The 16143-nt window shown below is 46.9% G+C and overlaps 1 protein-coding gene and 1 long non-coding RNA gene across 4 annotated transcripts in view; one reads left to right on the plus strand and one right to left on the minus strand.

Moving 5' to 3' along the window:
* LOC144752166 (ligand of Numb protein X 2-like) overlaps positions 1–16143 on the plus strand; it is a 169442-nt gene that overhangs the window by 120390 nt on the left and 32909 nt on the right. For all 3 annotated transcript variants that reach the window (XM_078640094.1, XM_078640093.1, XM_078640095.1), the window contains exon 6: positions 554–739. In XM_078640094.1, coding sequence (XP_078496220.1) covers positions 554–739 — 186 coding nt within the window. The remainder of the gene's footprint in view (positions 1–553; positions 740–16143) is intronic.
* The window catches only part of LOC144752167 (uncharacterized), an 85775-nt gene that overhangs the window by 15567 nt on the left and 54065 nt on the right, over positions 1–16143 (minus strand). The gene's annotated exons all lie outside the window — the stretch shown is intronic.

Consider the following 16143-nt stretch of genomic DNA (forward strand, 5'->3'; position numbering starts at 1 on the left):
AGTAGAGTTGATTGCAGCAGTGTTCGCATGTGATGCATCTTTTAGAAAAGCAGAAATGTTGCCTACTTTGCCATCACTGTTTTAAACCTGCACTGAATGAGTATTTCTTAAATTAGGAAGTCAGTGATATTTAAAGTTACTCACCGTACATTTTGATAAAGTCCATAGTAACATTTTTAATTTGTCAATATCAAAAAGGTTTGGTAACCACTGTCACCCTGCTCTCCACCCTTCCCAACTGGTTTGAAGCTGCCTACACCAGTAATAAGAATCGGAAAATGTTTCAGAAAACAAAAAGAGAATGATGTCACTTTAAAGAATTTTGGAGCTTTCCTGACAAAAATATAATCTCAGCAGTGCACTTGTGAACCTGACCTCTTACCATCCTGTCCCCGCCCCTAAATGCAGTTTCTTTACTTTCAAACTGGATGGTGACTATGGAGGTAGAAGAATAGGGTAGGTCTGCTTTAGAAAATCTATGCAATGAATCATACAGTTGAGTGTTTTGCTGGTATCACATACAAAGACTTTGTTTATTTTTCCAATCTTGCAGTCCAGTGAAGCCCGAGTTAACTTTGTGGTACTGAGACCAGCTGGTGCACAGGTTCCTGATGTTACCGAAGATGGCGGCACGTCCAGCAACGGGAGCAGTAGCAGCAGCAGCAATGGAGGAAGCCCCGTTCGTCAGCGGAGGAGGCCAAACCAGAGTACCTACAAACGGAGGTCAACTTACCAGAAGGTGAGGTCTACTGTTTGGTGGAGCTGTATGTTTGTGCTGTGTCAAAAATGTATAACCACTCTTACACCCTTGTTCTTTTCTAGTCTCAACCTTCAGTACCCTGCTATCTAGTGGAGTTTGTCACAACATGCTGGCTTTAAGTCTTTTTGGTCATGTCACCAACCAGATTGCCGATGACCTGCAAAAACTCTGTCTCTCTTGACTGAGGAACTGCAGTCTAAAGCATGATTTCACTCTGTGCGCTACCATCAATATAAAGCCCCTTCTGAAGTGCCTGCCTTGCATGGAGAGTAAAGGTGAACTGGTTTCCAAACAGGAGGGATGTACATCTTCTACCAGGCATGGTCTGGGACTCCTTTGCAAGACATTCTACCTGGGCCCCCTTGCCTCGACCTGAATGACAACCTCTCAAGCTCTGTGCAAGCTGAATGCATATTCCATAGAATAGCTGTCATGATTTAGCTAGGGTGTGCTGATGAACCTTTCGCAGCCAGACTCCCTTCTGCTGTGGTGAGTGTTGCACCATCAGGTCTAGCTTAGCCCTTTATCTGGATTCAGAATTCCCCATCAGTATTTCACATTGGGAATTTGCTAGTCCCTCATACTGGTCGCGATTTTCAAGGCCTGTTGAGCTACTCTACTTCCAGGGCTTGGGTCAAATGACAAAGTCTCGGTTCCTGCATTTCGGGCAAACAAAGCCCTTCATCAGGGGAGTTTGCACCGTCATGAGTGGGTTAACATGATTCTGACGTCTTAGTCAAGGATCGCAAAAGAGTGCGATCCTCTAAGTGCATTGGGTCAGCATAAATATGATTTATTTAAGTCTTCACGTCAAGACATGAATGAGATGAATTCTGGAATTGATGAGTAATCGTCTATGAAAATTGAATAAATTCATATTGAGACCTGATGAACGTTTTAACGCTTGATTAATATTGGATTACTCCACTTGTGGCAATTTCGCTTTGCATACAGGGGACGCCCTGGAGTGGCGCTTTTTCATTTCCTGGTTACGCTCTTGGATCAGTGAGTGATACCCTGCTTGCACGAACTAATTTGATTTACTTTTATAAGAAAGTTTTTAATTTTTGGGCTATTCTGGAGTGCATGCACCATCTTCCTTGAAAGTCTCCGTTCCCTCTGGTGACTTTGGAGACTTGTATTCTGGAGTACATCCTAGATTCTACTGTGGGCAGTGTCTGTCCTCCCAGCTTGATGTGGCATATCCTTTTCTTGACTCATCCACCACCCCACAATTGAGCAGAATAGCTGAGAAGAGAGGTGACTTCCCATTTGGAAAATGGAAGGGTTGTCTATAGAAAAATCAGAGTACACCTGCATCCCTCAGCTTTAGGGCATTCCACTTCTCTCTGGCCAAATGACAAGAGGCACAAAAAGCAGCAAATGCACTAGCCCACCTTTCAGGCCAACCAACACTGTACCAGTGAGTACGCTTGCTCACTTCCCTCCCTGCTGATCTAGATCTGCAAAGAGCAGGAATTTCCATTTCTTTGTGATGACTCTACAATGCTACAAAAACATATGTGTGTGGAGGGTCAAGGGGAATATTTAACTACCTGTCTACTCATACCCCTATTCTCAATACATAACACACGACAGAGCAGACCAGGTCCAAGGATGGTGTGTAGCTATGCAGGTGACCGTGCAGAGGTTGGATGCAAGTGTAAGTGAATGCTGTTACGTCATACAGGGCTAGAACAAAATCCCATCAGCCCACCCTCATGGCGGAGTTTCATCATGTGGGAATTAATGATCACTCAAAACCTTAACCCGACCTGATAGTGCCGGGAATGAGTGTCAAAAGAACTAGCCATAATGTTCCTCCAATGATAAGTAAAGTGCAGTGCTCAAGTGGTTGTGATAAATAAAATTGACTACTAAGACTCTGGAAATGTTCAGACAGAAGTCTAGGTGTCAAAATATAAAAACACGCTGAGTAGTTAGACACTGAAACTACCCTCTAGCGCTTGTGCAGAATGGTCGGTCGACATGTTTCAGTCTGTAGGGGAACTACTCCGGCTTTCTTCAGGACCTTTAGTATGAAATTGCTACTGCAACTAACAGCGATTGGTGATATGAAGAGCAACATAAAATATATTAAAGCAGAGTTGCATATCTACCAGGAACCTCGCTCTCCAATGTTCGCTGGAGGAAGAAAGACATAACTTCTTCCTATCCAGCTTTGTGTGGGTGAAGACCTCACCTCACCCGGCCACCGCTCGGGAGAATGAGGCCCCGCTCTGTCCGTCGGTGCCCCAAGTTCAAACCGAGCGGACAGGCTGAAACATGTCGACCGACCATTCTGCACAAGCGCTAGAGGGTAGTTTCAGTGTCTAACTACTCAGCGTGTTTTTAAATTTTGACACCTAGACTTCTGTCTGAACATTTCCAGAGTCTTCGTAGTCAATTTTATTTATCACAACCACTTGAGCACTTTACTTATCATTGGAGGAGCATTATGGCTAGTTCTTTTGACACTCATTCCCGGCACCATCAGGTCGGGTTAAGGTTTTGAGTGATTATTAATTCCCACATGATGAAATTCCGCCATGAGGGTGGGCTGATGGGATTTTGTTCTAGCCCTGTATGACGTAACAGCATTCACTTACACTTGCATCCAACCTCTGCACGGTCACCTGCATAGCTACACACCATCCTTGGACCTGGTCTGCTCTGTTGTGTGTTATGTAATGACTCTACAATGCTCTTAAGAAATTCATCAGCACTGGTGGTCCCTCGCCTAGGTTTTCTGTCTATGTAGGTTTCTATTTGCTGGGTAGACTGTCCTGCCCCTTTTGGCCAAGCACAGCAGGATAAGGAGTGTGGTATAAGCCTATCCAGCTCCCCTCTAATCAGAGTGCATGTTTTTCCTCACTGCTGTATTTCATCCCCATCTCTTCCTTGAATGCTCGAGTCCAAAGGGTGAGTACCTTATCCTGCTTCTTCATCCTCCAGTGCCAATGAAGATCCCAGTATCTCTGGTGCAACTCCTGCCTATCCATTGCTGGCACCGCTGGTATGTAGCGCGCTATATAAATCATTTGACTTGACTTGACCGCTAACTGTAGTGCGGTTTTCTAACCCTGTGACAAGCACAGACTCCATTTCTTCTATTTCTCCCACCATTACAGGACCAGTCTTGCTCAAGTCCTGAATCTTATCTAGTATTTTAGCAGGGACCTCATGAATGGTAGTACTATAAAGGATTTATGTCTATTGCCAAGGAGGACCTGTGCTTGGTTTATCCCGACATTGATATCCCGACTGGTATTGGACACCACAAAGACCTGGACCTGCCCAGAAGCTACCATGCAGTCACAGCTACGGCTTTGGAAAGGTTGTCCATATTCTCCTGCCGCAGTATTAAGGGGTTTAGACTTAAGTGGCTGAAACAGCTTTTCAGCTCAAGGCTTTGCTGGCAAAAGATCCCAGTTTAGATTCCGAAAGATGCCATCATCTTGCGTTCCTGAAGGCCATAAAGACCTGGCTTTTCCCTGTATAATCCTCCTGCTCTCTGGTTCTTGTCTTGGAGTCTGTGGTTTGCGCTGGGACGCCTCGTCGCTGGGGCAGCTATGCGCATTACAAATTCGACAAATAAAAATAAATCTAAGCCAACAATCTCAGTCTGCTCCATAACTGTTGGACTCCCCCGTGCTAATCCAGTCTTTGTCTATTTCTACCCCTGATGACGCTAGGCCTGATTCCAGAATGGGACATACAGTCCTGAAGTACCTGTCTCCATGAGATATGCCCTATCTACACTTTCCCTGATTTCTTTACATTGCTGGTGTTCGCAATTCACACATGTACATTAATTAAATATTTAGTGATGTTGGAGAAAGCTACTTTCCCTTAACTATTCTGACCCGGAATTTGTATTTTCATAGATTTATATGATACCCACTCCTCACTCCATATGAAGCTGTGTTTAATTTAAAATCTGAGGTATGGTGAACCTTAGGGAGAAGGTGCTCTCCAGGCCTCTACACTTCATTGGCTGCAATGAGGTGAATTTGCTGTAAAATCCCATTGTGCTAAATGCGTGTGTTTTAGATACAGAAATATGTTTAGCATTTTCTAGAGGATCATCTGCCCACTGGTCAGTGGGAAGTAATTCAATCATTCACTCTGTACAGGTTAGTAATAAAGCAGGAAGCAACTACTTGTTTTGAGGATTTTACTTTAGCTGGAAATAGTAATGAGCTAAATTCCTTAGTTTAAAAATGATAGTAAATTTCAGAGATGAGGGTGTACTGCTGAGTTTCTCCTACATCCCTCCTAAAGCATGGAACAACTGCCCTACACATAAGAACCTCCTCCCTACTTGAATTGTTAATGTTAATAATAATTTATAGAGTGCGCGTACACCGGGTGGCTTCATGGCACTAAACGGATCCGAGTGCTGTCGAAGAGGAACATTGAAACTAGATTTGTGCAGATAGCCAGGTTTTCAGGGACTTCCTAAATTGCTGAAGGTCTGTGCAGGACCATATTTCCAACAGGAGGGAGTTCCACAGTTTGGGGGCAAGGGTGGCAAATCTGCGGCCTCCTTGAACTACCCGTTTGAACACCGGGGTGGAAAGGAGTGAGAGATGGGCAGACCTTAGGTTACGCGTGGGAGTGTGCCTGAATATCAGGCTGTTAATGAAAGTGGGGCTGATGCCTGAAGATCTGCTTTACGAGTAGTCCCAATGGGCTATTAGGTTTGGCTAGAGTTAATCCAGAGTCCGAGCAGCATCCTATGCCAGCAAGAGACATGTGCCTGAAATGTTCAACCTGCTCATGCCTGTTACGGACATCACCAGCTAGGGTTTTTTTTCAGGAGTGATATTGCTTTTGCCCAGGAAATAATTTGCAGTGTTTCTGTTTCCAGGTTCTCCAAATGTTAATTTCTCTCCCTGTAAAATGTATCACACGTTCTCAATGGTGGGCAAGCAGGACTCCAGCGTAACGAAATCCAACATTTGTGAGATAGTCGTCATCTTTATTCTTCATCCTTCTAAACACACACTCTTCTCCAGATGCATATATTTTATTATCCTGGTAGGACAGTGTAACATGGTGTGGAACGAAGGTCACCATTTCTAAAACACTTTTACATAGGGTGGCTTAGCATTGTGCTTTGTGGGCTACATCTGAAAGAGATATGCCACCATTGTGTTTGCGGGGAGTAACCGTATCCTTCAGAGAAAATTTTTAGCTTGACATGCTGGCATCTATGTTAACAACACAACTGACCAGGGCAGTCCGTTGACTTGGGCGTTGGGGCTCGCTTCAGTGCTGTACGACAATTGTTTTACGCATCACCACTTTCAAATACCACCAGCCGCCACTGACAACTGAAAAAAGAGTACAGGCATTCCTAGAAAATGCCTATGCATACTTGATTAATTACAGCGTGTTCTATGATAAACGTGTTTAAAATCGGCCTGGGTCCCAGCAGGTGTGTATGTGACGTCTACATCCTGCAAATTATAATACTTGCATAAGTCTTGCTTAATGACTAGATGCTTAACTGATATTTTGCATCACTGCATGCCTTATCTGTTTAAATATTTGCTTAGAACCCAGATAAATGTCAGTATGCAAACTTGTTTGTACTTGTAGCCTTGTGTAGTGCCAATTCTTTATGCATTGAACGTTAATATAGATTTCCTGCTTGATGGCTTTACAATGTTCAATTCCTAAAATATCTGTAAACCAAGACTTTCGTTTTCCAATATGCAGAAAATCTGCCTTGCTTCCTTCCCTCCTTCCCTCCTCTTTCCTTCATTCATCTATTTCTACACGTCTGTGTTAATCCTTTTGGGCCCTTATAGCCCATCACGTACCTAATCTTGCTTCATCTTTCCTTCTATTAGCTAAGAATTGTTGGTCTAGTTTTGTTCTTCAGATACATCAGTGCCTCCACCATTTTGAATTCCTCTTACGTATGAATGCTCACCACCCATTGGCTTTCCAACTCCTGTGCCATTCCCTCATCCGTTCCTTCCATTTGGAACAATACTGTGTTTTGATGTAGACAGCCATGAAAAACTGTCTTCAGACCCTTCTAGATCTTCAAAGTGATCTGTGCATGACAATCCTAGCTTTTGTCCACCTGCATACATCAAGATGTACCAGACTAAGGATTGGATAGACCAGTCAATCATTACTAGTTAGGGTGTAGTTACACATCATTTTGGGGCCTGCACAACATGAAGCAGCTGTATAACACTATTCACAAAATGGTCATTCACTGCAATAATTCTCTTGGAAAGTAAGTTTAAATTTAAGCAAGATGAATTTCATGAAAGCCTACATGTTTTTAATTAATGCATTCAAAGAATATGGCGCTAAATCATGCGGTGGCATTTATGACTCACTACAGAGAATTACATTTAGATCAGTCACCTTTAAACCTTGATCCACAATCATTTACCTTGCTCTGCTGCGTGACTCTGCATATGTGTAATAGTTTAAATATGAGATAAACTATAACCCAGATTTTACACTTGGCTGATCCTCTGAATGTCCTAATCCTACTCTTTCCACAGAAGAAGTAGAAATCTGCAATTCCTTATTAAACATTAAACCGCTCTACGACTGTACACTGCAGTAAATAGTTCGCTGGTCCATGAGAATGGCATAGATAAAAGTTGGGCTTCCAGACCGGTATACACAAAGGGACAAGATTAAAAAGCTGGATTGCCTTTAATTATTCAAAATAAATTTGAATTTTTAAATTTTGCGCTTTGTAACATTCAAAGGTATCAACTGAGCTCAGATACTGCAAAGCAACATCACTTTTTATTTTATTTTAGCCATCATTTGATGTTAACATTGCTTTGTCATCAATGAAGTTGTTAATGTTTACTTTATAGCCTCAAATGTTTCTTTAGGCTAAAACTGAGTAAATGAGACAGTGAGCAAAGATTGTCACTGGAAAACCGGGTGTGATCAGGTCTTGCATTCCCCTAAGATGATTGTAGTGCTGTTGTGTAAGTAAGTACTTGCATTACTTGGTACTGGAATCCTTTTGGAAGAGTCATTTGAATTGAGCTTGAGATCCTAATGTTCCTAGTACAGAGATATTTTTCACCCTGTACTTGGGTAAACATGTATTTAGAAGTACAAATGTATGTATAATATATATTATTACATCTGTTTAAAGAGTGCCATTGTGGAAAAAGGGCATGCAGGTCAGATCGATTACCCCTTTTCAAGGTTTGCCCGGCGATAGCCGCCTCTCACCCAACTCAAGGTTACCAAATGAAGAGGCAGGCGCTGGAGACTGGAAGGCAAGAAACAGGAGTTTATTCCGACGGAGCAGAACACGTCAAATCAGACAACAGGGTATCTTCTCGAGGTGCTCTAACCGCATCTCTGAGGCCTGGTCTCTTATACACAAGTTTATGGCTTTATTACATTTATGACATCCGTGGTATTGCTTTGAAGTACGAAAAAGGCTTCTTTGGAATCCCCAGTTCAGGCCTGTTCTCACACATATCTACAGTAGGGGTCCCCACCCAAATCTCAGTATGATGGCTATCGCGCAGCTGGACATTCCGCTGGGAACAGGAATGCGGGCGATTGGTTGGATCTAGGGGTGTGAAGGCATTGATTAATCCCCGCTCCTTTGATGTGAGGCGAGGTCCTACTGTAGGGGGCAATAAACTGCATCTGTTGGGCTAGGTGATGACCTGGGATCAGGCCGGACAATCGGGCAGGGAGGAAGAGGTTATCAAAAGGGCCTGTTCTATGAATGAGATGAAAGAGTGAGGGGGTTCAGCACGGGATGTGGCTCGGAGGCAGGGTCGCGCTGGCGGTGCGTTTATGGCCCAGGCAGGAGAGACCGGGGGCTGTCGGGGCGCGGGGGATGCTTGCGAGGCCGGGGAGTGAGGGGGAGAGACGCGCTGGCTATTGGCAGTGGGCAGAGAGACCATGGTTTTCAAAAAAATGGCTGCTGCTGCAAGTGTGCGTGAGTCTGAAAGGGGACAAGATGGCGCCGATAATGTTGACATCGCAAACCAGATTTTAACAGTCCTCCCTTTTCAACATATCTAGCCATTTTGTCTAGTCGATGTCGATCTTCATTAAATCCTTAACCTCGACATCGTACAATGCTCTCATGCGTTCCTTTTCAAAGTCCAGAGTCTTTGGGCAGATACAGTTGGCACATAGTGAGCACAAAGGCGGCAGGCATTGAATTCCTAGGCAGAACCCACATAACACAACAATGGGTATCAGTATAATTGTAAACAACCTCCACCCCCAGTTCTTTACAGTACTCCAGAACCATCCGCCAAGCGACCATTCTTCTTGTTCCTGGTGGACTTCTGAGGAAAGTCTGTGGAGATGTTCAATGGCTTTGTACACTGAAGGGTGAATTGTCCGGTATATAGGTGCAGCAGCTGGACCCAATGATGCGGCATGCCCCTCCACGATCTGCTAGAACCACATCTAGAACAAGGCTGTTCTGAAGAGCCACCAAGCGGACCGCTTGAAGCTCGGCCGTGTTATTTGTGAGGATGCCAGCTGTAATGTTCATGGTTGTTTCCACTGCCTGGGTCAAATGTCGGATGGCACGGCTGTTTGCCATTGGACCCCAGAGTGGAACAAGTCCCTTCATTGCGTCCAGGAACTGTGCTCCGGCAGAGTCGGCTTGTTCAATGTCTCTCTCTCGTTTTTGTCGGTGGTGGTTTGCAGATGCCACATAGGTCGGAGGAAGGATGAAGGCAATGTAGCAGGTACCTCCCCAGCCTTTTGGGAGTCAGGTGTAGGCTTTCGTACCGCAGACAAAGTACATGTTTGGAGAAGTGACAAAAGAGGGTGGGTCAGTTGTGTCCAAGGTTCTGGTGATGTTGCAGGCACTGTGACCTACAAATTGTGTCCCGAGGCCTTTGATGCATACAAGGCCCGAGACATTGACAACAGATAGGGCCACAGTCAGGGTGGCTGCTGTTCGTTTCCGGAGGTAGGAGAAGGTAGGTCTGGCCGGGTTGTTGAACACCTGCATTTCGACACGCTCTTTGGCTGGGATGTCCAAGTGAACAGAGGTGTTGGACGTCAGTGGGCAAAAGGGTGCAGCCGCTTTTTTTGTTTCGTTCAGCCAGACCCCTTGATAAAAGTGTGACATGGTTTCGCTGGAGATTGTCTTATCTCTGTAGCTCTCTTGCAGGAGAATCAACCAGGCGAGGCAGGAGCCATGAACAGAGAATGGTGAGGGGATGAAAGGGATGGAATGTCCAGTGGCATGCGGAAGCAACACGCAGATCCAGCAGTTGGTGGCATTGGCGGCAAGGTTGTGCTGGTGCAAAAGTTGTACGAAGGAGTTATTCCAGAACTCCTTACGTCTTTCTCGGAGTTGAGGTGAGAGAGAGATCAGGTGGTGTTCCTTCACGGTGACAGGTAGTACAGTGGCTAGAAGTGTCTCATGTGCTGGTGAGCTTTCTTCCAAGATCCAGAGGGTGGTCATGAGGAGGAGGCAGAAGAGAAGGGTAACAAAGAAGGCAATAGTCTTTGAACTGTGCATTTTGTCAGTCTTTGGGTTTCTGTAGTGGGTCTTTGGCTATCCGGTCGATTCCACCATCTTCAAGTCGGGTGCTTCCATCATCTTCGTATCGGGCGCTTCCATCATCTTCAAGGGGGCTCGGTAGTGGGCAGAATCACAAACTTCGTTTGGCTTCTCTCCTGGCGACCTTAGTAGCGTTAGGCCACCGCTCTGAGAATATAAACTTAGTCAGTGGTCTATTTAGCCGAAGCTCCCTCCTTTCGTCGCAGGTTGTACCCTTCTCTGGATGGCACAGTGGGGTCGGGATATGTTACCAGTTCAAGCGGGTCTGTTTCCGGGTAGCAGCTCAGGGATGGTCGATCTTTGTTCAGGAGCTCTTCTTGCGTGGTCACGCCTTCGGTTGTTGTCAGATTCGACGTGATCTTCTTGCAGTGGTGTGCGTGCAGCCAATTGCGCTTTCCCTCCACTCGAAGAGCTGTTCGGGTGGTGATCAAAACTTGCCAGGGGCCCGTCCAGCGGGTTTCCAGACTCTTCTCCCGCTGGAAGTTCCGAATTAGGACGAAATCTCCAGGCTGGATGGTATGTCCGGGGCCCCTGGAAGCATCGGGGATGGCCTGCAGCACCTGATGATGAATAACAGACAGCGTTTTAGTTAGGTTATACAGATAGTCAGACATTAGGACGTCCGGGACGTCGTGAATAGATGTCGGTTTGGGTGCAGACCAGATACTCATGGGTCGGCCAAAAACGACCTTGTAAGGGGTCAAGTGGTGTTTGGTGGGGGTGGAACGCATTGACAGCAATGCCAGGGGAAGAGCGTCTGGCCATTTTAGTCCTGTGGTAGCCACTATTTTTGCCAGTTTTAGTTTCAATGTGGCATTGTGTCGCTCGACCAGTCCAGCAGATTGGGGGTGAAAAACTGCGTGGAATTTCTGTCGTACCCCCAGCCCCTTCAGGATAAGCTGGATAACCTCGGCTACGAAATGGGGGCCATTGTCACTCCATAAAATACGACAAAGGCCGTAGCGAGGGAAGAACTCTTTCAGTAGTACTTTTGCAGTGGCAATGGCAGTGTTGTCACGCGTCGGGTAGGCTTCCACCCATTTGCTAAAAGCGCATACAGCAACAAGTACATACTTCAGTCCTTGACACCTCTCTAACTGGATATAGTCCATCTGTAGGACTTCAAATGGATGGTTGGGGACCCCAAACCCTCCCCGGGGTACGACAGTTCCTTTCCCAGGGTTGTGTTGCAGGCAGACTAGACATTGCTGGACTAATCGTTTGGCTGAGTCTGCAATTCTATCGTTATGCCAAACTCGGGAGACAAGTTCGGTCATAGGGGCAGATCCTATGTGTGCAGGGGAATGAGCCATAGTCAGTATGGGGATCAGATACGAGTTGGGTAGCAACCATTTGTTCGTGTCTTTTGTCCGCCAGCAGCCTTCATCGTCTTTTAATCCCACCCGTGCCCATTCAGTCAATTCGTGTGGTGAGCTGGCCATTTGGATGTCCCTAATAGTTTCCCTAGCGTCCGTCCATTTTTCTGCTTGTGACCTAGTCACGTACATGTGAGTCGTCATCCTATTCTCAGCTGTGGTTCGGGCAGTGATGTCGGCCAGTGCATTTCCCTGTCCAATGATGTCTGTCACCTTTTTGTGTGCTTGGCATTTGATTACGGCAAGTCGTTTGGGGAGGAGAACCGCTTCAGTCAGAGCGGAGACTAGATCTCCGTGCAGGATGGGTGTGCCATGAGATGTCAGAAATCCCCTCTCCTTCCATAAGAGCCCAAAATGATGAACCACCCGAAGGCATACTGGCTGTCCGTGTAAATGTTTGCTGTCGTCCCCTTTGCTAGGATACATGCTCGTGTGAGGGCAATCAGTTCTGCCGCCTGTGCGGATCGTTGCGTGATGCGGGCGGTTTAAACTATAGTTCGGGCTTTGGTAACTGCATAGGCAGCTGAGGTGGTGCCGTCTGGGAGTTTAATGCAAGAGCCGTCTACCCATAGCTCTCCGTCAGGGTTTGGGAAGGCAGTGTCTCGGAGGTCAACTCTACTCCTAGTCTGTTCATCCGTGAGGGTCACACAGTCATGTATAGGGGGGACATTTGGGTCATTTTCGGGCAGAGGCAACAAGGTGGCTGGGTTCAGCGTGGTGCATCTTTTCAGCGTGATGTGGGGTGCAAGCAGAGTCAGTTCGTATCCAGTCAGTCGTGCGCTAGTCAGGTGTTGCGTCTTAGTCTGGTTCAGGAAGATGTCAACAGCATGGGGCACTAATACCGTGAGGGAATTCGAGAGTACGATCCCCTCACTTTGTCGGATAGAGACAGCAGCGGCAGCTACGGCTCGAAGGCAGGCAGGCAAGGCTCTCGCTACGGGGTCAAGAGTGGCAGAGAAATAGGCACATGGTCGTTGCTTGGGACCGATGGTTTGAGTCAGGACAGACAAAGCGCATCCCTCCCTTTCGTGAGTGTAGAGAGAGAAGGGTTTGGTATAATCGGGGGTTCCTAGGACTGGTACAGAACAAAGGGCGTCTCGAAGTTCTTTGAACGAGGATTGGCATTCGGGGGTCCAAGGGAGCGGGAAGGGGACATCTTTAGCTAGTAGAGAAAGCAGTGGCTTTACAATAAGGCTGAAGTTTGGCAACCACTGCCGGCAGAAGGAGGTGAGGCCTACCAGGGAGCGCACTTGTTTCTGGTTCTTTGGGACAGGGGTTTCTAGAATGGCCTGAATTCGATCGGGTGTAAGCTTTCTCCCGTCTTTGGACAAGAGGTGGCCTAGGTAGGTGACCTGGGGTTGGCAGAATTGTAACTTCTTCTTGGAGACCTTGTGGCCATTTTCCGCAAGGAAGTGCAGGAGTTGGACAGTGGTAGTGACTGCAAGTGGATTGGTGTCGGCCGCCAAAAGGATATCATCGACGTATTGTATCAACACCACTCCATCCGGCAGCTGAACGGCGTCCAGCTGTCTCTTGAGGGCCTGGCTATAGATGCTGGGACTTTCTGTGTAACCTTGGGGAGCTCTACAAAATCTATATGAGCGGAATTTTAACGTGAAGCCGAAAAGGTAGCGGCTGTCTGGGTGGATGGGGATGGAGAAGAATGCATTCTTGAGATCGATTACAGTGAAGGTGGTGGCTGTGGAAGGAATCAGGGTCAGAATGGTGGTGATATCCGAGACTACGGGGTACTGAGGTACAACCACTTTGTTGACCTCTCGAAGGTCGATGATGAAGCGGTACGCTTTCTCATCTCCCTCACCCTGCTTCTTTACAATGGGTAGGATAGGGCTGTTGCAAATATTGCTGACTACTTCCTCTACCACTCCTGCCTCTACCAAGGACTGAATTATCTTTCCAATGCCTTCTCACCTTCGGGCGATATCCGATACTGTGGGAGTTTTGGGAGTATCGCATCTTGGCGAACAGTTATGTGTACAGGGTCAATCATCATGCGTCCTACGTCAGCGTCAGTTTTGGCCCACAGATACAGAGGTAGAGAGTCGAGTAAGGATGAGTCAGCGTCAGAGATGGAGAACATGTGTCGTAAGGGATAAGGTCTGAGCAGAGTCGGGTTATCGTACAGAATGACTCGAACTCCGTCCTGTGAACACCTAATAGTAGCTCGGAAATGCTTCAGTAAGTCAAGTCCCATAATGGCATCGGGGGTGTTGGAGGAAAGCAGAAACGTTGTGTCAGTGGGGTTACTGTCCAAGTCGAAGGAGATCGGCGCGGACAAGGGATTAGTGGAGGGCGTTCAATAGGTTTTGATGGATGTTATGTGTGAGCCAGACAAGGGTGCCCTTGGAATCAGTCGTTTAGATAACACACTACGTGTCGCGCCAGTGTCTACCAGAAATGGAGACTTCGTACCTAGGACCTTAGCTGTGACATAAGGACCTTGCTGGTCAACATAGAGCTCCACTGGATCCTTCCCTTGCCCTTGGCAGTCCTATGCGAAGTCGCGGGCATCGTCAGTCAGCCTGCTGGCATTGGTTCTGTCGGGGGCGGTCAAAAGTGTTCGGTCTGCCTGGTCTGTCATTGCTAGCGTCGTTTGTGTGCCCTCGTCCCTGTCCTCTATTTTTCGGCCCATCCGCTACGTCCTTTGTGTCTCTATTTTTGTACATTTCTAAGAGGACCGGACACTGGGACTTCCAATGCCCAAATCCCTTGCAGAACGCACACTGGTTGTCGTCAATGTCTGTCCGTCCAGCATAGGGCGCGGGGGTACGGTCTATAGGGGGTGGATTTCTAGGGGCAGTCGACTGGTGGTGTCCTTTGTACGGTTCCCTACCTATCGTCGCTCCTTGCAATTGAGCGATCATTACTCGTTCTTTCAAGTCCTTTTTCTTTCTCTCAGTCGCTTTGTCGTTCTCATTCTTTTGTCGTTCGTAGTATTGAGCCATCTGAAGGATAGCCGCGGGTTTGGAGGCAGCCCGACTACTTTCACTAGTCTGCAGTTTCTGCGAGACTTCTGGAGTCAGGCCCTTTACGTAATTCTGGACGAATAAGTGATGTCCGGTTGCAGAGGTCATGTCCTGGCCCCTGTAATCGGAGAACACCGTTTCGAACCTGGAAAAGTATTCTGATACGTCTTCCTGGGGTTTCTGGCAGCAGGCCGTTACTATCGACCAGTCCACCTTCTTTTCTGGGACTATGGTTTTGAGTTTTTGTACGATTTTGTCTGGCAGGTCTAGAATTGATTTCAAAGGTTTCTGTCCGGGCTCTCGTTGCTTGTCTATGCCATCGAGTTGTAACCAGGTATGTCCGAACAGCTCAAGGTGGTCGACTTTCCGGATTAGCTTCCACACATCAGCTGGTAGACATAGCCCGAAAAACAAGTCGATGTCCGCTAGGGTCATAATCGTCGACCCCAAGGCGGTACCTAATTCTGTGTAGAAGGCAGTGGGGTTCTTTCGTAGATCAGGCAAGGACTTTCGAAAAGTCAGGATGTCTTGCCGATCCCAGGGTTGGTAGACCCAGTTGTACATTACCCTCCCCCTCGCATCTTGGTGGTTAATATCGTCGTGTGTTCCCTGTCCTCGTGAGGGGACCCAATAAGGAGCTGCTTCTCTTATCGGCATCATGGTGTTAGTTCCCTCGGTTTGAGGTACAGTCGCTACAGGGGTCGTGGTGCTAGCTTCTAATCTTTGTTCAGTGAGGTGGCGGGAGACTTCAAGCGTGCGCATGAAGAGGTCCGTCACATCACACTCACCTTCGTCTCCAATGTCGACTTTTCTATACATAGTCGTTAGGCTTTCAGGACCTTTGGCTTGGTACCGATCTTCATAAGCATTAAGGGTGTGGTAACAGAAACGTGTAACAAAGTGTCGTTTGTGGGTATTGGCATACGAATTGCATATATCTGTTACGTAATCTTTGCTTTCTTTCCGTTCCACTAGCGTCTTTACGATCTTATCAATCCCTGCTCGTTCATTTTTACTCAATCGATTTAATCTAGCGGAGTCTTTCTTCTCAGTGTCGGGGTCATCTACTGTTGCTGCTTGCGCTGCGCGGAGTACAAGGGGCTCAGCCGGCGCGGAGGCCGTGAGGACCGAGGCTCTGGTACCGCTCTCATCTGTGCTTGGGGTTTGCGTGCGTTGCACTAGGGGTTGGGAAGGGGCGTATGGAGGGGGCATGTAGATGATCGGGGGACCTAGCAGTAGATCATTGTTCGCTCGCTGCTTCGAAGGTAGCTCAGGGTAAAGCGTGGCGGGCGTTCTAACGGGACATTGGCTTGATGTTTCAGATTCTTGTTTTAGTTTAGCTTCCTCTCTTTCTTTTATTTCTTCTTTTAACTTGTTCGCGGCTAAATGAGCTGCTTTTCGTAATTCTTTTTCTAGTCTGACTTCATTTCTTTTCTTTCGCTGTTCTGTTTCTTTGCGCCACAT

Source organism: Lissotriton helveticus, chromosome 4_2 (genome assembly GCF_964261635.1).
Source record: "Lissotriton helveticus chromosome 4_2, aLisHel1.1, whole genome shotgun sequence".
Lineage (NCBI taxonomy): Eukaryota > Metazoa > Chordata > Amphibia > Caudata > Salamandridae > Lissotriton > Lissotriton helveticus.